The following is a 26898-nucleotide window of genomic DNA, read 5'->3' as shown; positions in this document are numbered from 1 at the left end:
ATTAATGTATTATAGTTTGAGTCTCCTTTTAAAAACTAAAATGAAGCTTGTTTTTGACTCTATTTGGTAGCAGATTTGTAGTTAAATTATTTCCTCTGCCTCACGGAAGGATACATATATGAAAAATATCTTCTTTTTTTTTTTTTTTTTTTTGATGAAAAAAAGTGGAATTTAGTGCTTTTTTTGTTTTTAAGGAAAAGAGTGGCCAGTTATTCTACTGAAGAGAGGACATTGTGAGAAATGGGAAAAAGTGATCAACAATGTTTGGAGATTTTCTCTCCCTAAACATGTTTAGCTTAAAAAAATTCCAAGTTTATAGAATAATGTAACAAACATCTGTGTTCTTTTTTCAACCTTGATAGTATCCTCTACTTGCTTCAGATAATTTTTTTCCTGTTTAAGTTAAATATTAGAGATATGATTGAAAAGTCCCTGTGTTCTCATTCTCAACCCCATTTCTTTCCTTCTCTCCTTATCTCTATCTCTTCTTATCTTCCCGACCCATCCCACATCAGTAGCCATGACCTTGTTTTTCATTTCTGTGCACTTTTACACTTTTGCTGCTTACATAGCTCTGCGAATAGTATAATATTGTTTTTGTCTGTTTTTAGTCTGTATTTATATGGCATTTTGCTATATTGTTCTACAATTTGCTTCTCCTACGCAGTATTGTTTTTCAAATTTGTTCATTTGTTAGGTTACTCTAATTCAGCTTAACTGCTATGTATTCTTTTGAGTGACTATACCATACACAGTGTTAAAATGGACATTATTGTACTTGTCTTACACATGTGAGAAGTTTTTAGAGTATATACCTACCTGTTAACTAGTCTTTCCTAATTAAAGAGATTTATATCTTCAACTTCAACCAAACAGTGTCACCACATAACACCATGTCAAAGTGCCGAAAACCATTTTATAGTCCTAGCTGTGATTAAAGGGCATTCCCATTTCCCCATTTTCCTACCTTTGAAATTTGTGCTAATATGATGGATGTAATATAGTTAGTATCTTAATCTACATTTCTCATGATTATTATCGAGGTTATACTTTTTTTCACCACCTAAATGTCTAGCTGAAGTTATTTAATGAAACATCTGTTTATACTTTTTGCCAGTTCTTCTGTTGGTTTTTCTTTTTTCTTATTGATTTGTCAGTGTCCTTTGCTGAGTAAATTGAAGTAATCAAAAGAGAACTTGCACCAACTGTCACAATCACATCTATCCATCCACGTAACAAAATCTGCACCCACACACCTATAGATGAGCTATAGGTGCTATTCCCTTCATGGCTTTTTAGGGACATTGCTTTAGTAGTTCTCTCCTCTCTTCTACATTATCATTTATTTGCTCACCACTGGACCATTGTCTGTTATTTCTCCCATCTGAAATCAAAAACAAAAACCGCTTCACCCTGCTCTTCCCCTGTGGTACAACTTTTGAAAGGCCTGTACTGATTCTCTTGTGTACCCATACCGAGTTCCAACCAGGCTTTTATCTCTACTGCCACACCAATGATATCCTTGTCAAATTTCCAGTGACCCACACTTAGCTAGATCCAAAAGTGCAAATCATAGTCCCCATCTCTCTTGCATAACTTTGCGGCATTTGACACAGTTGATGATTCCGTCTTCTCGATTCACTTTTTCTTGGCTTCCAGGATACAACACACTGTTAGTTTCCTGCTGCCCTGTTCACTAGTTGCTTCTTCTTGATCTCCTTTTGCAGATTCGTGACCTTTTAATGTTAGAATGCCTGAGGACTCTGTTATCAGTCTCTTGGCTTTAGATATCTATTTGCCAACTATCTATTTACCTGTATGCCAACAACTCCCAAATGTATTTCACCAGTTCAGACCTTTCTTCCAAACTCCACATTTATATGTCCAACTGTCCATTCTGCTGAATATCTTCACTTAGATATTTAACAGTTGAAGTTTGGCATGTCCATAATTGAACTCCTGATCTTACCTTCCTCCCTCTAAATCTACTCTGCCTGTGGCCTTCCTTGTCTCACTTGATAACCTCACGCATCTTTTGTTTGCTCATGTAAAACTTTGGAGTCATCCTTGGTTTCTCCCTTTTTTCCACACTTCATATTTCATCTCTCTGCTTTCAGAATATTTCCAGTTCTGAGAACTTTTTATCTCCCTTACTACTACCACCTTGATGTAATCTACCATCATTTCCTGCTCAGATTACTATATCTCCTAATTTGTCATCCTTGCTCCACTCTTCCCTTGCTTCATTGCCTATTTTCAACACAAAGGCCAACACAGTAATTCTTTCAAATGTTAAGTCAGATCTGTGTCTTTATCTCCTACCACCACCCCTCCTGTACTCTGCTCTAACCACAGTGGTATCTTTGCCCACCAGGCATGCTCCTAATTTGCACTGACTGTCCTTTTTGCCTTTCTTTACATGACTGGACATCCCTTACTTCTTTGAGTCTTTGATAAAATGTAATCTTCTCTGTGAGACCTGCCCTGATCATAGTACAGCTGTGGCCCCATACCCCAATTCCCTCTCATCCTGCTCTACTTTTTCTTTCTCTTTCACTTATCACCAGTCTGTGGTTTGAAATATCATCACTTTGAGACATCATCACTTTGTTCATCATGTCTTTTCAGTAAAGAACTTTTTAGATTTTAGTGGAGCCACACTGACCTGTTTTTTTCAAAATTTATTTCTATTCCACCTTGTTTAGGAAATCTTGCGCTATCCCAAGGTCAATAAGTTTTGTGAGTACGGTTTTTAAGGACAGGCTAGGTAAAATTAGGCCTGAACAGAGTTTGAGAATAAGGACTTGATTAGAGGTCTCTTTCAGTTCCTCCAAATGAACATTAACCAGAGGTGACCCTTCTCCCACCCCTGTTTTTTGCAACCAGCCAAGAATATCTTCCTATAAAAATGCCAGGCATGTTTTCAGGTGCTGAGATGTGGGTGTTGGGCCGCCCTCCCAAACTGTTGTAAGGTACAGATGACTGAAGTTATCTCTTCCGTCTCTAATGTGAGTCATTGCAGGGCCTACATGCAATCTCAGGATGAACAGTGATTATAGCACATATTGGTTTGTATATTATCCGCCCACCAGATAAAGCAAGCATTCTTTTCTATTTTTATTTTTTAAAAAATATTTCCATGTAAATTAGAATCTAAACTAGACAGTTCTTTTTAACAGGCAAGATTGAACTGAAGTCCCGTTTTCTCAGAATACATTCCATACCTCAATTGCCTCTTAGAGATTTCAAAGGCTTTTATGTAACTAGTAATTTGGAGGAATTGCTTTTATTTTGTGGTTTCTTAGGGACCTCTAATATATTTCTCTTGTAAGATGTTTGCGGATGTCAATAGCTACTAGCTCTGAAGGGTTAGAGTAACAAGATCATTCTGTTTTCACTTGTGATATCTTGTTTTCTGCTTGTGCATCTTTCCTAGCTTCATGAGAGACATATAATCAGACTCTGAAGTTGCCTTGTTTTTTATTGGGGTGTTTATTGGTATATTATTTATTTTCATTCTTTTGTGGGTATTTTGGGTTGGCCCAGTCCTGTGGAGTGTCTTAAAAACGGGATTCTTATTTAGATGACCATTTTCACACATTTAGGTATAGCTCATCCCATGATCTTCATTTGAATTCTTGTCGGAACTGTATTTCTTACCTTTCATTCCTAGTTTTGGAGTTCCAATCAACTGTCATTCTCTTATACCTCTGTGTGTTTCAGGGTGTGTAGGGTAAGATGCAGAAATTCGGGTTCTGATGCAAATCATAAGGCTATGTAAGGTAAATGTTTTTATTTTGTTCAATTCATTCTTTAAAGTGTTTTTCACTTAGGTTTTTGTAATCACACAGCTACTCTCTGTAAGTAGATTGTCCTCTGTTGCTTGGTGAATATGATACAATGGTATTTCTTCATTCCTGAGGGCTGATTCTGATAACCATTGATTTTGTTTTTATTAAAAATCCTGTTCATTTACTGGCACCTGGCATCTTCTGTCCAAGTATTTTTACTATACCATTGAATGTCATCACTAACTCTACTTTGGGGCTTATATGTTGCACATGGCTCCTAGATAAATCTCTAATTTGTGACCCACTATTTTCACGTGGTTTCCAGGATGTTTACAAAATACCCATAATCCTGTATATCTGTCCCTTGTGTTACCCAGGATTCCCCTAGTCTCTGCAAATCTCTTGCATCTCATTTTCTTTGTTATTTCCTATAACAAAACCTCAATGTTCTTTTGTTCCTCTAAAGATTTTCATGTTTAGTGTCACACACCACTTATTAGACAGTGACCAAGAACACCCCAGTTCCTTGATCAGAGTTTGGCCACCCTAGTTCTTTCTGTTTAGAGTATGTGGATCCCACACATCATCTGGGAGAAGGAGGTGCCTTATCTTCCTAGAAGAGAACTGGAATGATGGCCTTTTTTTTTAAAACAGAAGTAGAAGACAGTTGGATAATGAATGTGAAGCTCAAATTTCCTCGTAACTGAAAGAATTATCTATGTTATTGTAAGAGATTTTTCTTGGTCATATCAATGAATTGAAATGTTTATATGATTTGTTCAGGGCACTGAGGCTTAGTTAGCGTCTGGGAGAAAACATCTATTTCTATTCCCTTAACCTCAATATTGACATTAGTATGAATTTAGAAATGGTGTATTAAAATGATGAAGCTTCTTTACTTGGAAGCAGTTGGCTGTTTAAGAAAAAAATAACTAAGGAAAATCTTCTTTGAGAATAGAATGGATTATATAGAGGTATCTTATTTTATCATATGCATAACAGATGGTAAATATTTGGCCAGGTCAGCTAACCATAGAGGACAATGAATGGTGTGAATGAATGAATGGTATAAATCTAAGTTTTAAGGAATTAGTCCTTGATTTTTTCCTTTCTTTCTATAGTTGTTTCAAATATTATCTGGGTCCTAGAGATTCCCAGATCTGTATACATACTGACCTATTCTCCTAGCATACTGGATGTTTATTATCATTCTGCACATTTCCTTTCGAACTACTTAATCTGACTATAATTATTGAGTATTGAGGGAGGCACTATACTTGGCTCTGGTGACTTAACAGAAATGGACAGGGTCTCTGTTGTTTTGGAATTTACAGTCTAGTGGGACAGAGAGATTAAAGTAATCATACCACCCAGTCTAGCCAAGCTCTCTTATTTCTTATACACATTCTCCACTCCTCCACACCTCCCACCAAAAGGCAAAACGTAGAACAAGCTAGTTAGCTCAGTTGGTTAGAAGGAGGTGTTGATACACCAAGGTTAGGTTAAGGATTTGGATCCTCGAACTGGCCAGCCACCACTACCCCCCCCGCCCCCCCCGCAAAAGTCTCCTCATTTCTTTGCCTCTCATCATGACGCAGTGTTGGATTACAACTCTTTTTAACCCCTCTCTCTGCTCCGTTGTCAGTTCCTGTTAATTCATCTTTAAATGGTTCTCATATCTCTTGATTTCCTATGCATTCCTACTTCTGTCTCCATCTAGACACTCACTCAAAATCATTGCTTAGAGCAGTCACATCTTTTGGGAGGAGTCTTGAGCCCATGAGGTAATGAAATAATTGTGTGTGTGTGTTTAACCTTCCTGCCTCCTTCCTTTTTCTTCTTGTTCTGTTTTTTGTCAACTTTAATTTTCTTTCAAGTTCTTTCCTATCCTGCAAACTCACATTAAATCCCACCTTGTCAATGAAACATTACTTGATTACTTCTTTCTTTTTACTTCCCTGAACTCTTATAGCATTTAGTACCTTTTAGTCCCTAGTATATATCACATTATTTAGCACTTAATCAAAACTGCTTTCTGCTTTTTCATATCTGCAGGATTTCTTCTACTACTGTGAGTCCAGAATTATACATATATTTACAGAATGCTTTGTATGGAGCTAATAGTTGGTAGGTGCTCAATAAAGGCTTTTGGATTAGTAGAATTAGATTTATAGAATATCTATAAATATTTGAGGGGTCCTAATATGTGTTGAGTTTCTTCTATATTATAGTTTATATAGCTATTTCCCCATTGATGAATGTTTAAGTTGTTTCCAGTTTGGGTAATTACAAACATTCCATTGCTTATTTTTGAGCTGTCATAGGAAAAAGATAATTCTACTTCCAATAAAGCATTTCAACCAAATCTTTATTAATCATTTAGTATTTGTCTAGTATTTATTTAATATTTGTGATACTAGGAGGTAGCCAATTTCAAATATGTTCCAATATCTTATACTGTTGGCTGTTTTTTGTTGTCTTTTGGGTTTTTTAAAATGTATTTCTGATGTGGTATTTTATTTGCTTTTAGGATAAAAATAAGAAGCTACGTCCCCTGTATGACATTCCCTATATGTTTGAGGCTCGGGAATTTCTTCGAAAAAAGCTTATTGGGAAAAAGGTAAGTGATAACAGAAAGATATTTGCAACTGGTTAGGCTTAATCTAATTCTCTGCAGGTGATTATTTTAAGCTGGGCCCTTTACCAGCAGATGATACTCCTCCATCAAATCCAGCAGAATTACTCTCAAGTGAAGTGGCATGTCTATGTGTCAGGAAGTGGTACCCCTTGGGAGAGGTTTAAAATTGGGGCCCTGACCACAGTTTGATTGCCAACACTCTCACGGCAGCATCCAGGCTCAATTCCAGTTTCAATAATTGCATATTGCCCTGAGCTCCATTCACTTGGCCCTCTTGTTCCCTCCAAGCACCTCCATTAAAACTCTGGGGCTATAAGATTTATAGTGAGGGAAGGATTGCTGCTTTTTTATGCCTCTCCTCCTTTTGAAGGATAGGTGGGCTATAGAAGAGGGGAAGAAGGGCTCTCCTGGAATAGGAGCTTGCTTACTGGAATGCGTTGTGTTGTGAATGCTACCCCTAATTCTCTGACTTGTAAAATTATCTATAGCATCTACTTTGGGTGCTATGGGAAGCTTTTGTGGGAAAGGGATGCATGGCTTCTTGGTAGGTCCTATGCAGATTTTTGTGTAGCACATTGACTTTGCAATCTAGTGCAATAGTTCAGAAGCCCTAGAATGCCTTTCCTTGTGTTCTTAAAGTATTATATTCTATGACTAGCTACAGAATTTGCCATTCTAGGAAGCTGAGAGTGAATTTTTGAGCATTATTCCCTTATTTTTCCTGACATCTCCACCCTGAAAGTCCTGAGTGGTTCTTTGTGTCCTGGATGAACAAAAAAAAAGAATCAGATGCTTCCTTTGATGGTAACTGAGGGAAATCTGTTCAGGGAGACGCTGTGGTTCATATTTTTCTTACTTTGCTTCAGTTGAGATTCTAGGAGAAATTTTATATTTGGATCGATTTTTATCTTCTCTTCAGAAAGGTGAGGCCATTCTGTTTTTCATCTGGCCTCAACACATTAAAGTAACATTAGCATTTCTTACCTAAACCATTGATGTTGTGACAGGTTTGATAAGGCTCTGGCTTTTGAACTAATGCCAAAATAAGGTATCATAAATATAAGTATAACCAGTTTTATTATGTACTATAGTCACTAGGATGATAAATTATAGCAAGAGATTTTGAAGTTGGACATAAGATAAAATTGCCAGTTTTTCAGTAGAGAAACCAAACTAGATTCCCTAAAATGACTATTAAATCTCTTCAGGTTCCTTCAGAGAATAGGCTCATTTGTCATTGTATAAAACTTGACAGAATGCTGTATTCATTCATGAAATGAAGTACAAATGATGGCTTTAAGCCTCTTTCAATTTCTAGATGTCCTGTTATCTGATCTAATGTCTAACATCTCTATTTCAGCAAGTTGATATCATATCACTCATTTACTGGCTCATAAACAATTACATACAGACAACCAAGGAATTCTTTCACAAGAGTGGATTTCTATTGAAATCCATCCAAAATCATATTGAAAGGAGTGGTAGCACATATTTGATTTGTGTGCAGCCAGTTGTGTGGCACGTATTATGGCATCCACCTGGTTTCTCTGAATATTGTCCTACCCTGATTTTGTTTCGTCCCTGGGAACACATAGATCACAGCTTATTGCAGCAGCTGTTGAATTGTTCTGGAAGGTTAACCCGAGGCCCTGCTCTCAAAGACTGTGGGCCAGGCCATTGTAAAGTCCTCTTGCAGGATAAATGTTCTGACATCTAGTGTCAGATATGTTGACAATTCTTAAGCAATTAGGATCCCTCTTAGTGGTAAGCCTTGCTTCCTGGTTCCTTTGCAACAGAATAGATTGAATTCTATTTGTGCTGAGCCCAAGTTTTGTCCCCCACAGTGACATTGTATAAATGATGAATACTGTATCCCTACATAGGGAGTAGGATGCAGCTCAGCTCTACTGGGCTGGAACATTCCTGATGCAAACTGCTTTTCCTGACTCACCACCTGAATCCACTTGCCTGTCCTCTGGGCCCGTCAGTTGCGACAGTGATCACACATGTGCTATGGCGTCTGGGAGCAGGCAGGGCAGTTGCTGCCTCAGGGGTGGCTAGCACATCATTGCACATTTCTGCCAATTCCCTTCAGACCTCTGCAGCTGTTCAGCATGGCACATGGTGATTAAGAGGCACTGTGAGGGAGCATGTGTGCCTATGTGCCTGTGTGCATGAAAATTGATGAGGGCAGCCTGTCACAGCTTAGGGAAGATAATAGAGGTAAAACCATGTTCTCTGCCTAAGCTGTTATTTGACCTTCCCAGAGAGTTCATAATAGCAGTTTTGAGGGGTTTCTAGAATATAGAGTAATAAGATTGAAGGTAAATTGTTTCGTTGCTGATGTTTTGTTGGCTTTGGTAACCTCCATCCAAGTTGTGGAAATTCACATTGATTCACTCCCTAGATTTAATACTGGATAAACTTCCTAATTAAAGTAGCCATACTGCTCTCAGAGCTTTGGTTTTATCATTTGTGAAGTGGGAATATTATTTGCCTTCCTTCTCTCATGGAGTTGTGTTATGAGTATCCAGGATGATAGAAGTCTTTCATGCTTGTCCAAATGCCAGTAAGGTATATGGTTTTGTCTTGTTTAATAGTACTGTTTTTGTGTAGCATCTAACATAGCCCTGCTTTTTCAGTTATGATTTCTTTCTGGCTTTGAGATCAAGAGAAATGAATAAGTGTGCAACTAATCTGACCAGCATCATAACTGGGGTATTTTTTCATGTCTTTCGTCTTTGGTTCTGCTGACTTTGTGGCCTTTTCAGCCCATCGCACAGATTTGGGTTGTATCTGGTTAGAAGCAGCATCAGGTCCTTAGCTCCCACAAAATGAGTATGTGCTTGTGCTAAAGAGCGTGTGTGTGTGTGTGTGTGTGTGTGTGTGTGTGTGCTTCAAATTGAGGAAGTTGTAGTGCTGCCTGAATTGCCATACTGCCTGGTAGAATGCGCTCCCCCTCCCCTGTTTACCATCTGCCATCCTTTCAGTAAAATCTTGACTAAGGAATAATCATGGTAAAAAACTTTCTTGCTAATTTTGTCAGTGGTTCATCTGAAATGCAATCTGTGATAACTTCAGCATGTCTATTAGTTTTCCAGAATGCTATTCTGCCGTGTGAATAAGATGGTGAGATTCGTGCTCTCCTGAAAGAATCAGGGCTACAGTCCTTTTCTAATAGCAGGGACAATTTCTTTCTGTGTGTCAGCCCACAGAAAGCAAGAATTTTCATGCCCTAGTCATTTTGCTTTTAGTATAATAAGGTAATAACTGGGATCTTCACTGGGATTTTCCCCAACTATCTCAGATATCTAAAGTCAAGTCTCACTTCTTACCCATGTATATACAGCATTTACAAATGACATATGAATCATTCCTACAACTCCTCTCTCTTGATTACAGAATTTCTATCACCATGGGAACCATTGTATTCAAAGTTAGAACTTGCTTGGACAATTGGAGGGTCAAAAGTGGTGGAGGAGGTGGAATTGCAAGAAGCCGGAGTGCATTGAAGCCTTAGCACTGACAATAGACGCTCATTGTGGGCTGTCATATCATAAGACCTCTCCCCCAAAATATTTGCCTGTTCCCTGAATATCTTTTCACTATTTCTTTTGAATAAACAAATTTTGGGGATGAGGCTTATTTCTAAAATAGCCTTTGTATGGTTTTCATGCCACTGATATTTGTTCAGTGAGCTAGCCTGGCTCTTTTTTAGGCACCTAAATATTGGGCATTTTTCTTGATAAATACAGACATTTGGGAAGTTATGGGGCTATAAATCATTTAGTGAGTTATTCCAAATCCAGATTGCTTTAGATTGTTGTTCTCTTTGCAAAGTCTGTCATTCCTGAGGTTTGTGCTTTTGTGGTGTGGAGGTGGGAATTATCTCCATGTGCGCCAGACTTATAAATCTAGCATGTCCGGGTCTAAACCCGGGATCTTCTGTCAGACGATCTGGTCTCCCCCAGTGTTCTGGGAATTACCCCATTATCTATTGCTGCTAGAGACATCTTTGACACCCATCTTATTCCAATCCCTCACCAAGGCCTGCTGTGTAGAGTCATGCACCACATAATGACATTTCTGTCAGTGATGGACCACATATATGATGGTGGCTATGCAGTAGGCTATGCCACAAGGTTCACACAGTGACAAAATCACCTAACGACACATTTCTCAGAATGTGTCCCTGTTGTTAAGTGACACATGACTATATATGTCTGAATATTTCCTTCTGTTTCAATTGCACTACTGCTGTCTTGTCTTAAATCTCTTCTGGCCTAGACTCCCGGAGCCTTCTTATTGGTTTTCCCACAGTCCCTCTTCCCACCCTAGTCCTTTCTGAGCCACTTGCAGCTAAAGGGAGCTTCTAAACGCCCATCACATCATGCTTCTCCTTTTGCCAACAGTATTGGCTTCCATTGCTTCTGGTGGCCTAGAACGCCCTTGTTGGGAAAATAGAATAGTTTAGTCAGGGCCCTTGCCTTGGGTCCAGTTAGGTGTGATTTTAGCACCTCCTCTGCAAGCATGTGTGTGTTTGTGTGTGTTTGTGTGTATGTGTGTGGAGTTAGTACACATGCGTGCCAAGGTATCTTTTTAGTTTTGTTGCTATTTTTGTGTTCTTTAGAGAGAGAGAGTGAATAGAGAGAGTTTTAGTGAAGCAGGCAGGTGGGCAGGTGTCTGCCCAGCGCAGCCATGCTTTCCAACCTGAGGCTTTCTGGGAGCTCCAGACCCAGCCTGAGCTCAACAATCGGCCCAGTCAGCAGGATTACTGGCAGGTAAAAGAGCCCAACAACTGGCGTGGTCGCCTAGCTTTACAATTGGCGATGTCAATAGGATTCTAGATGTTAGCAGTGGCGCCACACTCCTCTTGGCTACCTGTCCAGCCTGCATTAGGTTTCTGGAATGTATTGTGTTCCCTCACATAGGGCTTTGCCTTTAACAATGTCTCCTGCTTGGAATGCACTCTTATCCCCTCGTTTCCCTTCCCCTAGTGACTTTCTGCTCTTCTTTCAGATCCAAGTTGAATGGGACTTCCTTGAAGTCTTTCCTGACTACCCCCCCTTCCAATAATTAACCCTATACATATTTTTCACCATCTGTGATAATGTATCTGAAAGATTTCATGTAAATAGGTGTCTCTCTTGTTAGATTTATTCCAGTAGGCCAATGAGGGACCAGATCTGTTTTGCTAACCACCCAATCAATGTCCAGTACAGTTTATGGTGCACAGTAGGTGCTCAATAAATTTTTACTGAATGCATAAACTTGAAGGGCACTGGGCTGAAGCCTGTGGAGAAGCACCCAAATAAAAATATATAAAGGGAATTGAAGTAGAACTCACCTGATTTGCCTAGGGCGATCCATGTATGTGATAATCCAGGTGAGATGGCTTCCTCATTTCAGTAATCCCAAATCCATCTGGAAAATGTACATAATGACATTATCTCCATTCCAGGGTAACGTGCTTCTCTGAGTTGGACTGGCAACTCAACAACTATGTATAGCATTATTTCTATAGGTTAAAATATTCTAAATGCCTAAGAAGACTTTAGGGGGACTGGCTTATTTGCAATTTGATGGCTACCTTTGTATGTATGATTTTCATGCCGTTCATATTTGTTCTGTGAAGTTGACTACTTTTTAAAGGCACTTTATATAATGCACATTCTATCTTAAAGGGTTAGGGCTGCCATTTATTGAGTTCTCTCTTCATGGCAAGCTCTGAACTCTAAGAGTTAATTTCACTTTTAATTTTCACCTCCACCGTGCAAGATGTACATATTATTCCTATTTTTACAGGTAAAGAAACTGAAGCCCATAGAAATTAAACACTTTGCCCAGATGCTTATGCTTTCAGTTGCTATGCTGAATAAAGACAATCTAGAAAGATCCACTTCTCTGTTTTGTGTACTGACTCAGAGGTAGGTAGGGTCATGGTACTTTTTGGGATGACAGTTCCTGTATTTGATATATACTTTACATTCTACATGAAATTGTTTCTTCAGCTACCTTGTTTTAGTCTACAGCTATCAGGAGGTGGTAATACCACCCTGTTTCTACCTTCTGAGTGCTTTCAGCCCTCTAGACATTATCTCATTAGTCTTTGAGATGCCCCTGTGAGCTGGTGTTTTATCAAATTCTTCTTCAGAGAAACTACTGTCAGGTTACATGTTCTTCTCCTAGTTATACAGACAATGTGAGGGCATAGGTAACATTGCTAAGCCAGTGTTGAAGCTTCATTTCCTTTTCTCCTCAGTCTCTTTGCACAGGTGTGACTTCTGGGACCGTCTGGGAAAAAGGAAGGACAGGTGTTGCTTTATTTTTTTTTGGTAATCCTGGCCCAGAGCCAGGGAGAAGATGAGGAGCACTCTAGGTGCTTGTTGCCCTGTACAAGGACAGATCTGTAACTGTACCAGGAGTAACATTCCTTAATAGGGGCAGTTTTTCACTCAGCTAGTGAGAGCTCTTCAAGGGCATAGAACTTTCCAGAGGAAGACACTACCTTCTCCCTGGCTATTTAACAGGTTGTTCTTTTCCTTAAAAACACTTGTAGTTCTGTCTGTTTCAGTGTGTTATATAATCAGCTGTGTTAAGTACAAAGCTAGCACTCTGAGGTTCTTGTTCTTAATTACCTCTGATATATTTTAATTTGGATTTTATAAACATTTATTTTGTCATCTCCACATTTCTTACTTCATATTAATTTGATTCATTCGTGCTATGGAAAAGTCCTTTACATTAGTGATCAAAACAGGCCCTAAGGTGGTGAATGCATTGTGATTTAAATTGACAGGTTTATATGGGGTTGCTTGTCCTTGCTTTCTCAGTGCCAGCTGTTACCATCAATGTGGCTATAAATTTTTTGAATAAGTAGCTGAAGATTTTCACCAAATTGAGAGACATTTTCAGTGTCTTGTAATTTCTGGCCATGCCTTTTTCTAGTAAGAGCTCTCCTACGTGGAGGTGATGGGAATGTGCCAGTATGCACTGGAGACCAAAGTTCATTTTATTTATTTATTTTTTTCGTTTTTTCGTGACCGGCACTCAGCCAGTGAGTGCACTGGTCATCCTTATATAGGATCCGAACCCGCGGCGGGAGCGTCGCCGCGCTCCCAGCGCAGCACTCTACCGAGTGCGCCACGGGCTCGGCCCCCAAAGTTCATTTTAGATGCCTTTTATTTACCCTTTGGGTTTCGGGAATGATCCTAATCTTTTACCACATGATCCGTTAGCTCCCTTGTCTGGTGGAAAGTTGATTAACAGAAATGACTGTGGAGTTGCCTGTTTCTGGAAACTCAGCAAGGTACCTTTCTTCCTGCTGCCACCTAAATACTTTTTTTGATAATGTTTTTTTTTTTTTTTTTTTTGGTCTATAGATTGTGAAAAGTACCTCTGTGCTTTGGGGACCATCAGGGTGTTGAGCTGAGCACACATGTCTTTGGTGAAGTGTATTATTTGTTTTATGTGTATTGTAATATCCTCTTCGAAAGTGTCTCTATTAATGAAGAAACTAGAGTTTTCAGCTACATTCTTGGAAATTTATTCTGAATGCTCACCTGTGGGAAATGATTTATTAGCTACCGGAATCCTCGAGATTCTCATATCTCTGGGTAATACTCTAATATTAATTTGCTTATTATTAAAGACTTTCTTCCTTGGACTCTCAGGTTGCTCATAGTTTTCTGGTGAAAGTTCTGAAATTTATAACATGATTTATGGTCAGCTTGTCTTAAGCCAGCCACTCCTCATCTTTTCAGCTGGGTTTGTGAATGTCGTCCTTGAGGTTGGAACTTTCCATGCTTATTCTCTGCAAACTGAGATTTTATTTTAGGGGGAGATTTGTGCTGAATCAGCTCAGCTGTGTTTGGGGGTAGGGAGAGGACAGGCTCCCCCCCCCACTTTAAAAATAACACTTCTGTGCCAAAACCTTATAAAATGTGCTGAATTGCGAATCTTCCAACTTCTCATACCTTCTGGTTTACAGAGAATAGATTCTTTTGAGCTTGAGCTCAGTGATAGTGTGCAGAATATTTTATGTTTTAGCAGGGTGTAAAGAAAGACTGGGTACAGATGTGCTCATGTGGGAAGGAATTCTGACTCTTGCTATCTTTTCTCAATATTTTTTCTCTTATAGTTTTATCTGCTTATGAGGGTGTAGATAGAGATAATGTCTATAACTCATCTAATGAGAAAAAAATTTCTTGTGCATTTGCAAAATAACACATATCATTCAGAAATAATGAGTCCAACTTGAGAGCACCAACTTTCCAGGGTTTCTTTCTGTATGGCCTCTCTTTTTATTATGCTCAGTAAAGTTAGGCTAGTTATTCAGGTTGCTTCAATATTTCTTTCCCAAGGGCGTAAATAATTTGTACATGTATGAGAAGGTAGTTTACACAAGTGTTTGTTGGTTCTAAGGTTGAAGTTCTTTTGACTCTATAGCTAGATGGTGGAAGTGATATTTTAGGGCTACATCTTTATAATGGGGGTCATGCACTTGTAAGTTTAAAAATATGAGCTCTTTGTTCTAATGTACTTAAAATCTCATGACACTTTTTGCTCTTACCTGAAACAAATTCTTTTATTGATACTTAGAACTGCCTTTTTTACTTTCACTTGTGTAGTTATCTTTTCTCTGGCAAATTTTCAGGTATTTCTAAAATGCAGCAGTTCTATCCCATGAGTACTGTCTGCTTGAACTGTCCTTCCTGAGGTGGTTAAATAGTGTCCCTCCAGAATTCCTGTTCATCTGGAAACTTAGAATGTAAACTTATTTGTAAATGGAGTCTTTGTACATGCAACTAGTTAAGTTAAAATGAAGTCATACTGAATTACGGTGGGCCCTAAATCCAATGGCTGGTATGCTCTCAGGACAGGACACAGAGGGAAGAAGGCCATGTGACGATAGAATTGAAGATAGAAGTGATTAGGCTACAAACCAGGGAATGCCAGTGATTGCCAGGAGGCACCAGAGGCTAGAGAGAAGCAAGGAATGATACTTCCACAGAGCTTTCAGAGGGATAATGACCTTGTCTGCACCTTGATCTCAGGCTTGAAGCTTCTAGAACTTCAAGAGTAAATTTCTATTGTTTTAAGTAAACCATTTGTGGTACTTTGTTATGGCAACCCTAGGAAACTAATAGGAAAGTGATTTAACTTCTTCTTCTGTCTGGCCACTTGTCTCTTGGCTGAATTTCTTGTTTTTGGGTTTGTACTTCGGTAATGAGCTCCTTTGCCAAAGTAATCCGTGGGATGGGTTTTGATAATGTCAGCGTTTTCACCTCTGATCCCCTGCCTGTCTTGTCTTGCTTCCTTTATTTGTGTTTATTCTCTGTCATTACTCCTCCTCAGTGGTAATGACTTCCCTCCTCCAGACCAGCTGACGGTGTAGAGGAATTGATACGTTCCAGCACGTTTCCAGTTTTGTCAGTGGGCTAGTTGTTGTCTTGTTTCCTTTCCTTTAAGGATAAATGCTGATGTCCATTTAAGAAGGCTGCCCTGTCTCAAGCCCATCCTAGTCACAGGACCTCCATCACTTCTACTTCAATAATTAGCATCATTTTGAAATATGACATATCCTGAGAGAAATCATTCCTGGCAGTAGCTCTTGATGAGCCATGCTTATCCCATTCAAAATTGATGAATAGAACATTAGGAATAATTAGCACAAGCCTGTCTTCTGGAGCACATCTCGAACATTTTGCTTGCTTAGAATGAGCATTATGCAGAGCTATGCAGAGCTTTTCTTCTGTAACTGTAGGAATCCTAGGTTTTGTCTTCAATCTGGCCTTTTTGGACAAGATATTTTTCTGCAACTTTGCCTTCTCATCTCATCTGGCTTTGACAAGTGAGCTGGATTGAGCTGGCCTGGGCTGATGAGCATGTAGTTCTCTGAAAATAAAGGTCAATAGTTGGTATGTTTATTCTCTTTTAGGATTCAGTCCCTGAAGCTTTGGTCATGCACAATCACTTAGTATGTTAAGAAGGCCTTAATATTTTGAGAAGTAGCCTAGTGAAATCAATTCATTTTTATTATTCATTCAGCAAATATTTTTTGAGCAACTGCTCTGTGCTAAACTTTGTTCTAGGCCTTGTTAGTAGAGCCTTACAAACACCTATTTTCATGAAACTAATATTTTAGAAAAGGCACATATGGTTGTTGGGTACCTTTTTGGAGGTGAAATAAAGATGAATAAAATATCATCTCTGTCACAAGTAGTTTACAGGCAGGGTAGGATGACATGAACGTGTGAGAAGTTAAATAAGAACAGATTTAAATAACTGGAAAGATAACAGAAACATGTCACTTGGCACTATTTGATTAATATTAATGTGTATTATATAGATCATGGTTATCTTTCACAGATAGTAGAACCATGGAGGTCTCACCTGCTGGGTGACCTTATGTACTTAGTGGCATCAGCCACCACACATACTGCTGGCTCTTACTTATGAATATTTCCACTCCTAACTCCTTCCTTTGCCTACAGATCTCTGTTTCTAGCTGCTGCCTACTGGATACCCAACTATACATCCAGTAGATAGCTGGAATCTAGTCTGTCTAAAATACAGTTCATGGTTTCCATGTGATACTTTCTGCACTCACAAACTTCCTTGGCTTTGTTGTTGATTTTGCTAATGTCATCATCCATCCGATGTCACGAACTTTGGAATCAGCAATCTCTTGACTGCTACCCAAGGCTTCTCCGTAATCAGATTCACCAGACTTTGCCTCAGTTATCCTCCTTTTCATGTTTTTTCCAGTGCATTTCTTTCAGTCTGTGTGCTTCTTACTCTCATTTTAGTTATTGCAACTCTGCCTTAGTTGCCCTGCTCCTGCTAGCCTGTGCCATCTTGTACATCGCTGTCACAATTGTTTCTATATGCACAGCCCTGATCATGTTGCCAACTCTGGTGATACCCAGTTGCCTGTGGAAAAGAATCTAACCCCTTAAATGAACATAAAAGCAAAGAAAAGGCAGCTATATATAAAATATTGTAATTTCAAATGAAGACCTTGCTTCCATTTCCAGTCTTACTTTGTCTTCTATTCTCCGTATATCTATCTATCTGTCACAAAGAAATTCTCATCATTGCATGGACATGCCAAGCCGTTCCTTTCGCCTTCATACTTGTTGTTCAGTCAAGAATCGTGTCTCTGTCCTGTGTTCCTAGCTCTCCATGTGAGGTCTGGTGCTCTCTGTCCTCCTCTAATACTTTTGTGCCTATTTCTGTAGTTGTAGTTCCCAGGCCTAACCTACCTCTCCAGCCCTATAGGCAAACAGTTTGTCTTATCTTTTCATCATTGATTCTTTTACAGTTCTGGAAGTTTAATCTTTTTGTCATTGAAGATTTGTTTTAACTATCAATGAATATGAGTGCCTGATGTGAATGAATGTGTCTCACACACACTCACAGTTCCTGAGAGTGTGCCTGATGTTGAAAATCAGGTTAAGGTCCTCCATAAGTTTTTACAGAAAAGATGGGATTTGTCCTGTATCTTGAAGGTCTTAAGAAAGATTGGGAATATTTGGATATGGAGAAGGGATGTAGGAAGCTCATCATGTAGCTCTAAGCTGGAAAAATGGTTTTCTTGTCACCTGCCTTTTAAAATTTCATCATACTGATAGGAACTTTGATCCCTAATTCAAGATTTTTGAACAGTACTGTCTGTTTGAAATACAAATCAGAGCCTTAGAAACCAGTAGAATAAATGTGTTTTTTCTGTGTTTTCATCACTCTGTCTGCTTGGTAGCAGCACATTTGGTGCCTAATGTAGTCGGTGCCCCATTCATTATTGGGCTGATGTTTGAAATCTTCATGAGACAACCTGAGCAGTCACTGTAGTGCTGGAGGTCTGATTTGGGGCTATTTCTATATCTTTTCTTCGTAACTGAGAATGCAGGATTTGTAATTTTTTCTCCTTAAAAATGACAGAAGGATTTACTCAACTAGTAGGCAATAAATTAATATTTTTTGGCTGGAATTCTCTATTATGATTTTAAAGCTCTTAGTGACAGAAGGTTGATGGACCCTGACTGCACCCTGCTGTTCCCATCCCCAAGACTTGGGATTCATACTGTTCCTATTCTCCCATAATAGTCCAAATGAATTGGAAGTAAATAATTCAGCGATTTGTTCCAATTTGCCATTTCTGCGTTGTATGGTGTGCCTTTTTGCCTGGCAGATTGCTGCTGAGCCCAGCTCCTCCGAGCCTGTCAAGGTAGAATTTGATGCACACTGGAGTCCTGAGAAAGGAGTGGCTACTTAAACATCTGACTTTCCCCCACCAGGCCAGTTTCCACCACCTCTAAACTTCTAACCTCCCTTTATTTAAAAAAACACAAAAAGAAAAAAGAAAGGAAAGGAAAATTAGGTAGTGAGAGAAAGGAAGGAAGAAAGTCACAGAGGTGACCTGCTTTGGTTAGAAGTTAGGTGAACATGTTTTGGTGAGCCTGGTAGCAAATGTAGCTAGAGAATTCGGGAGGCTGCTGAAGCTTGCTAGTTGAATTGCCACAGCTGAGAGAGAAAATATTAAATGTATGGTCTATATGTTCATGATGCCTCTGTTTCTTCATTCGTAAATGGGCATAGTATTTTTACAGCTGTGATTCCTTAGGTGTAATAGTATAGGGAGGGAATCTAAGTAGGCAGCTGCTTTAGGAATAAGTTTGGGGCAGGGCAGAACAGTAGAAGTTAGTACCTCAGATGCATTCCTGCAGCCTTGTCCACAATTTGTCAGGCTACATGAAAACGAAGAGGTAGGACATTTTTGTGACCTCAGAAGCAGGAAGATATGCATTAAGGAATTTTTTTTCTATCCTCGAAAAAGATAATCCTACTAAAGGATCCAGAAATTCTCAATTAGTCCTCCTGGTATCTCTAATCAGACTCTACTGTAGCAATATTTACTTATAAATGTATATATTTCCTAGTAGTGACTCTGGGGAGGGCCACCCTAGAGGCAGACAGATTTCCATTGTAGGACACTGGCCCTGCGTCACAGAGTGGGCTGGAGGTAGAAAAACTCAGGAGCCTGGGCCCTGGACCTGAAGTGCATCTAGTCCTTGTTGTTTACCTCGCTCCATTTTTATTTATGCCCTTAGTAATCCGGTCTCTAAAGGGGGAAGGGATTGGCAGTCTCCAAAGATCTTTTTATAAACCCCACTGTGAAGATATGTTGCCTTGTCGTGCATTTATTGACCTACTCGATTCTTTTATAGTTTTGAGAGTTTAATCTTCTTGTATTGAAGATTTGTTTTAAATATCAATGAATGTGAATACCTAATGTGAATGAATGTGTGTCACACACACACACATCCCTGAATCCCACCACTAGGTGATTCTTTGTTCTTAGTATGAACATTGAATGTTAGAGGGCTGTTTGTGGAGGATGTTGCGGCGTCTGTGGTGTGGCTTCAGTTATCTTTCACCCACCATGCCTGCCTCTTCTCATCCCCAAGTCCCTGAAAGCTAGCTGATTGAGTTCTGTTTTTCCCCTTGCTTATGTTACTGAGTTATGGTCAAAGCATATCTTTTATGTCTTTTCATCTGAAGTGTTTAAATGGTTATGATTAGGGGTACAATCCAGTTAATTATGGGGGAAAGGGCCCCTTTTCTCCTTCTCTATGGTTCCAAACGGTCCTCTCCTGTTTGAGGGCTGGTATTTGTTTCCCTACATCATTGTCAGTTCACTAAATTTTGAAATAATGGCTTTAGGAATCAAGATGTATCAGTATGATTGATTTCTTGAAGTTAGCCAGCTGCTTTTCCACGTTTTCCCCTAGTTTCTCCCATTGCGAGTGGTGAAATTTGCTTGCTGCCAGCAGGATGGAAGAAAAGCAGCATGCGGTGTGAACTCCACAGCATGGAAGAGTTTTTGAAGATGAAAGACAGAGATGAGTTGTGTTGCTGCTCTTCAGTATTTCTGGTTTAGTGGTAGTTAGTCATAGCTTTCCAAGGGGAAAATGATAATAAAATCACTAAGTCTAGATAGATTTATTCTGTCTCTCTCACCATTCAGAGACTGAAAGTGGTGTTGACAGTTTCTTATATCCCCTACTTTACAGACACAAATTTCCCCTTCTTTCTGTTTCTCTCTAACCTCCTTATTCCTTTTTTCCTTCCCTCTTTGTTTAATTCTTCTTTTGTCCTCCTTTCCCTCTGCCTTCTATTTTCCATCCCCCTCCTCAAAGGTTCTTAGACATGCAGTATGAGCTATGTCAAGATGCTGAGCTTGTTGTAAGCCTCATTTTCCGATCCATACACTCCACCTGCCTCAGTGCCTGGCTTGGCTGTTGCAGGGAATCCCTGGGACCTTCTGGCCTTGAGAAGAAGAAAATGATTTGCTAAATGCCATTTTTTCTTGTTTCTGTTCTTCCTCCCAGCAGCATGAAGCTTGGTTTAGTACCAAAGTTAACAGATCATTAGCTTCTCTGTGAACAAGGTCCACTTAGTTTGCTTGGTAATTCTAGTTTCTCCTTGGGCTTGGGTCCTCTTAGGTGAACACTCAGAATTTTCCAAGCTAGCTAATACTCTGATACACTTGAAACCCTCTGCTTGCTTTCACTGTCATTTCCTGCTATTTTTGGAAAAGGGAAAACATGGACAAAGAAGAAGTTGTGTCAGTTACCCCCGTTAGTCTAGATTTTCCTTCCCTGAGGTACTGTAGCTGATGGGGCAGGGCCAGAGGATGTGTGTCCTTGCTCGGTAGTCTAGAGATGTGTCAGCTTGTTGCTGCCCTGAGCACAAGTAGCATGTGGGGTGCTTGGACACTATATCAGATAATAAAAGAATAACTATCTGGATGACACTGTGACCTGCTTCAGAGTCTGTGTGTAGTGTGTTTTCCTTGCAAGACCCAGCCTCCTGGAGTTCACATGGGTATTTGATTGCTTCTGCCTTGACTCTATGCCATCATCTCTGTGCTCCAGCTGTGTGTGTGGAGGGTTTTTGGGTAACAGTGCAGGATTGATTTCTCTGGGTCCTTGTTTCCTTTCTTGCAGAGATTGCTTTTTGTATTGGCATGATTTCTATGGGCAGGCAGAGATACTTTTCCTTACAGAATTTTTTTAAATTTAATTTTTAAACAGTCAGGAAGACATAATTTTTAAAAAAAGTTTTATGTAACATAACTTGTTCTTTACATTTTAAAAATAGATTTAGAAAGGATGTGCAGGAAAAAATAGATGTGTAGAAAGCACATATATGGATAAAGCAGTGATTCTTTTTTAATTTTCTCCTCAAGATTTTCAAAGTCAAATCAAGAAAGTAAATGAATTTGGTTGTTTTATTTGCTGAAACAGACATTTTGACATCATTTGGCAGGAAACCCAATATGGAGACAGGATATTTTTTGACAAACTATTGTATAAAATATGTTAAAGTATTTAACCTATTTTTTATCCTTCAGACTTTTTATTTACTAGAAACCAGTATCATTGTTTTAAGCTTTTCTCTTGGTGTGGTGTTCACTTTTTAATTTTAATTATTATTTTGAATAGGTAGTAGATTCACTTGGTTCAAAATTCAAATGGTAACAAAGTAAATATAAGTGAAGGCCTTCCTTCTGTCCTGGTCTTTCACTGATCCAGTTTACCTCCCAAGAAGCAACCAGTATTACTATTTCTTTGTGAATCTTTCCACAGATATTTTAGGCCTATATAGGCAGGCATGTTGATGGGTGCGTGGGAATTCTGCTCCCTTTTCACACAAATGCTAGCATCATAAATACATTGTACATATAACCAAAAATAGTATCTTTGCATTTGTGTCTTATTTCTACGTGCTTATAAGTACTAAAGGGTTGTCATACTTGATGTGTGCATTTGGGGAAAGCTTACGATTTTTCCACACAAAATTTCAGCCTGGTTTTCTCTATGGTCGTAATTTTCCTACTTGAAAATGCAGTCTTGAATTCTGCTAATACTAGTAATCTTGCCCATTCTATCCTTGTTTATGATAATGTGTTTTGTTTTTGCTGTTTTGTGGCAAATAACATTTATTGCCCATGTTATCAATACAAAAGCAACACTTGTTTATTCTAAAAACTATTTCTGAGAACAAGGGGAAAGGATAAAAGAAAAACCCTTACCATCTATTAATACTTGAATATATATTATTCCAATCTTTTTTTAATGCATATGAATATGTGCATAATTTTCAACTTGGCTAGTAAAGATATGTTACTTACTGTTTTGTAACATTCAATATGATTTCCTTGTGTCATTAAATAGTCTTCTACATGAGATACTTTTATCATTAAATATCAAGTGAATGTTTAATCTTTATCCTATTGTTGACTGTTTGTAGTGGTTTAGTGTATGGGTTTTGGAACCAAATAGACAGGAGTTTGAATCTCTGGGGTAGCATTACTTAACTATGGCCTGTCGTGAGCATTAAATGAGGTAATAGATGTTAAGCATTTAGTGCAATGCTCGGCACATCACAGGAGCCCAATCGATAACAGCAAACTACTGAGTCAGGGCTTAGGAAGATTAAGAACAGGGAGCAGTATACAATATGACAGATATAATGAACTAGTTCTCCGAGGGTACTTCAAAAAAGTTCAGGAGAGAATTCATATTAGCTCTTAATTCTATTCTGTGTCCTCCTGATAAGGCTGAGAGAGAGGGAAGGGGAAGAGTAAAGTGAGCCATGGGCGAGAGGGAGGGGAACATAGATAGAGCGAGTTCTTGTGAGGAAGAAGTGGCCAGTGATTAATTTTCCTTCGCCCCTGCTGCTTTCACAGCCAGTCTAACAAAGATTGCAGTCTATTGCTTGTCCTCCTTCTTTGGAACATCTTTTCTATCCTCGGGTGCTCAGTGTCCCTGACTAGGATCTCCTGAATCCCAGAGGAAGTGGGAGTGGGCCTCAGGAAGGTGCAGTTGGGAGAGAATCCTTAACATCTCCACCTTTGCTGAGTTATCTGGCACATTTTTCACATCCCTGTAGAGTTCCCATCGAAACTGGCAGGACATCTGAATTGAACTTAATTTACTGTGACCCAAAAGAAGCTAAAGGGCAAAGTATGCCCCCACCAGCAGCAATTTTACCCTGACTTTCTCTGACAGTCTCAGACTTGAAGCTCAAATTTATAAGTTCTCACTCTCCTGAGCTTACCTATCTAACGTGACTGTGTGATCATCAGTTAGAAACAAATGTTGGATGTGCTGCTTTTGAGCTCCCCAGGTAAATGCTCAATTAATTAATCCACCATTTCAAAATACTCTTTTTGGGGGGGGAGGGATTGCAATTTGACACATTTGCTTTTAATAGCTGGGCTGTTAATTGAGGAATCATTGATGAATTCATGTATTGATTAAATTTGAGGTAAGGGCCGACCCCATGGCGCACTCGGGAAAGTGCGGTGCTGGGAGCGCAGCTGTGCTCCCACCGCGGGTTCGGATCCTATATAAGGATGGCCGGTGCACTCACTGGCTGGGTGTGGCCGGTCACAAAAAGACAAAAAATAATAAATAAATAAATAAATTTGAGGTAATATTATGGAGTGGATTTGTTTCTAATCTCCTAGGCAGCATATTTTGTTTAAAGTACCTTGATACATCAAGTGAGAGATTTGTTATGATTTGTATTACACAGTGTTGATTCTTAGTTACTCATGTTATAGTCAACACTTAAGCAATGGATTTACCCTCGTATTAAACATGGAGTATGTCAAAAACAAAATGAACTAGAAGTGCTGCTTTACTAAAAAACATAAGGCAAACTGTAAAAAAAAAAAAAAAAGTAGGCAAACTGGTTATGCAAATGTAGTGCTGTATTATTACACTATGATTTTTCCATGGAGTTGCCTTCAAGATTCCATGGATTTTAAATGGTTTCCTCTTTAAAATTAAGTTCATATTAACCAAAATATTCTATTGAAATAAAAGGTTTGACTTTACATATGTCCTCAACAATAATGTCATTTGTCATCTCAGAAAAATGACCTGCCAGTTCTTTGAATTCTTCATAGAAAAGGAGTCAGCTTCATTTTTTGGAAAATATTGAGGTGTTATTTTGCTTTTAAAAGCATCTAAGCTAAGTTCTCTGATGTAGATAAAATCTACTTGCTCTTCTTGTTTGTTGGAGACAGAAACAAATGGTCAAGCCCACCTCTGTGATTTTTTTCCTTGCTACCTAAAACTTCATAAACTGTTTCTTCTAAGGACTAACACTGTTTATGCTTAGGATTCACTTCAGCTCTGTAGCCTAGAATGTAAACTCAGATCTTGTTAATTTGAATGGCTTTATGTTATTTTATAACTGTATAATTTATTTAATCAATATATCTTCATCTTAGTTTTTCTTAACTATGGTGATGTGGTTTCACTTTATGTTTTAATAAACAGGTCATAGTGTATCATAGAATCAACTAGATTTAGTGAACACTACAGTATTTGTCATAGATTTCTAGATACGGGAGCATGTAAAGGTTATACAAGAGTTAAGGACAAAAAAGCATTGACATCTATTTATTGACAGTGTTGAGTACTTTTTTAGACAGGATTTGGCCATTTAAGAAGTGTGGTAGGCTTTTCCCTCCTTTAAGTCCTGCGTATTTTATCTCACTTAAAAAGTAAGTCTTTTATGGCTCCTGGGATTTTAACTCTCTCATTTAAACTTTAATTTTTTCCTTTTTTAATCTTCAATTTTATTTAGCCTAGTTCTTAATGGTTAAGTTCTTAGCCTTCCTTTATTCCCTTATTTAAAAACAACATAGCAACAAAATATTCCCATCTTTAATTTTAAAAAATTTTTATTTGCTTTTCTATACATCAGCGAGAATTATAGTTACGGGAGTGGGGTGGTTTTGGAGAGAACCGGAGTCTACAACAGAAGTTGAAGGTCTCTGTATGTCAGCATTCTCATGAACTACTCTTTCAGCCACCTCCCTTGTGTCATTCATTCATTTTAAGAGTAACTTCTAAAATGACTCAGACTTGGAAGATCTTTGGTCTAAACCTTCTAGACTGTAATTCTAACCAGGCATATGACAGACTAAATTTATTGAAAAGATGTTGAAATGATACTGTACCTTTTATCATGGTTTCTTCTTCCCATACTTCAAATATTATTTGTTCTGATATTTAGGATTCTAGTCATAACTCTTTCATTAAATAGATGTTTAAATTTAGGGAAGTCATAACTTCTCTGAATCTGTTTTCTCATATTACAAGTGTATGCTTGCCCTAGGTGATGGTAACTGTGGTTCCTGTCATTCAGATTTAAAATAAGTCATTCATTTAAACTTAACCCTTAAAAGCTGAGTTAACCAATTAAGAGTTGGAATAAAAAAATGAAATCTTCAAATAATTAAATATTAATCATTCCAAAATTAATTTTTACGTTGCAGATATATTTTCTGTTTTTACTCTTTTATAATCTAGACTAATTCCAAATTGTATGACATGGCCATTTATATTTCGTGTCTCTTGTGTGACAGAAGACCCCTTTGCATAATTTTCAAGCAAATTATTTAACGTCTCTGAATTGCTAATAGTTGTTAATGTGGCTTCCCAATACACCCCAGCCCAGTCACCCACAAGCAACTAAAAAAGTATTCACCCAAGGCTGGCCGGATAGCTCAATTGGTTAGAGTGTGATGTTGTAACACCAAGATTAAGGGTTCAGATGCCCATATCAGCCAGCACTAAAAAAAAAAAAAATCTGTAAAAACTATAAAACAAAAAATGATATAAAGTGTCCACTTAAAGATTGATTGCTGATCTGGTGTGAAATTATTAACAATTGGTTATAGGCATTATTTTCAGATTTGGGAATTTTTTATTACACCAGTACCAGTTGTTCTCCTCCCCTTTTGCTCCAGGTCACAAACTATCTCTTATGTGCCTGCAAATTTCTATTAACTATGGGATGTTTTTCTAGACTTTTTCCCCAGACTTATCGTTGATTACTTTAATTGTTATATTATGTTTACTGTGATGCTTATTCACAGGAGTTATAGCAGATGTTACTAACAATGCTAATTTTATTAGATCTGATACGGCATTTCAATTTATAAGCTTCTGTCAGTTGTAACCATTTATTATTCGGGTTCTATTTACAAATCTATCATTTTATTTAATCTGAGCATGCCTATTCATCTTAGTTTGTCTTTTACAGAGAAAATAAAGAGACGTAATATTACTGACCTGTTTTTTCTATTTCAGCAGATAATTAATTAAATTGAAATTTAGTTGTTTTTCCTTAATACATTTATTTGCATTACCGTTCTGTTTGATTTCTTTAATAAATATACAAAGCTAGCACTTTTGCTTGCTCTTTTTCTGATGTAACAAGTTTTATTTCTATTACCTATACCTTTGGTTCTTTTGAAATGTACTCTTTAAGTGATTGAGCTTCAGATTGTTTTTTACTTTTCATTTTGAGATTGTTTGACAAGTCTCTCATTTGGGGTAGTTTACATAACGATCTTTGCCAGTGATTGCAGTAATGCTT

General features: G+C 38.3%; 1 protein-coding gene across 1 annotated transcript in view; it reads left to right on the top strand.

The window, feature by feature from the left end:
- Positions 1–26898, top strand: part of SND1 (staphylococcal nuclease and tudor domain containing 1) — a 422567-nt gene that overhangs the window by 154507 nt on the left and 241162 nt on the right. Inside the window, exon 11 of the mRNA XM_063099206.1 lies at positions 6322–6411. Coding sequence (XP_062955276.1) covers positions 6322–6411 — 90 coding nt within the window. The remainder of the gene's footprint in view (positions 1–6321; positions 6412–26898) is intronic.

Source organism: Cynocephalus volans, chromosome 6, assembly GCF_027409185.1.
Source record: "Cynocephalus volans isolate mCynVol1 chromosome 6, mCynVol1.pri, whole genome shotgun sequence".
In the NCBI taxonomy this organism is placed as follows: Eukaryota; Metazoa; Chordata; class Mammalia; order Dermoptera; family Cynocephalidae; genus Cynocephalus; species Cynocephalus volans.
Note: the sequence above shows the minus strand (reverse complement) of the source record. Positions and strands in the feature narration are given on the sequence as shown.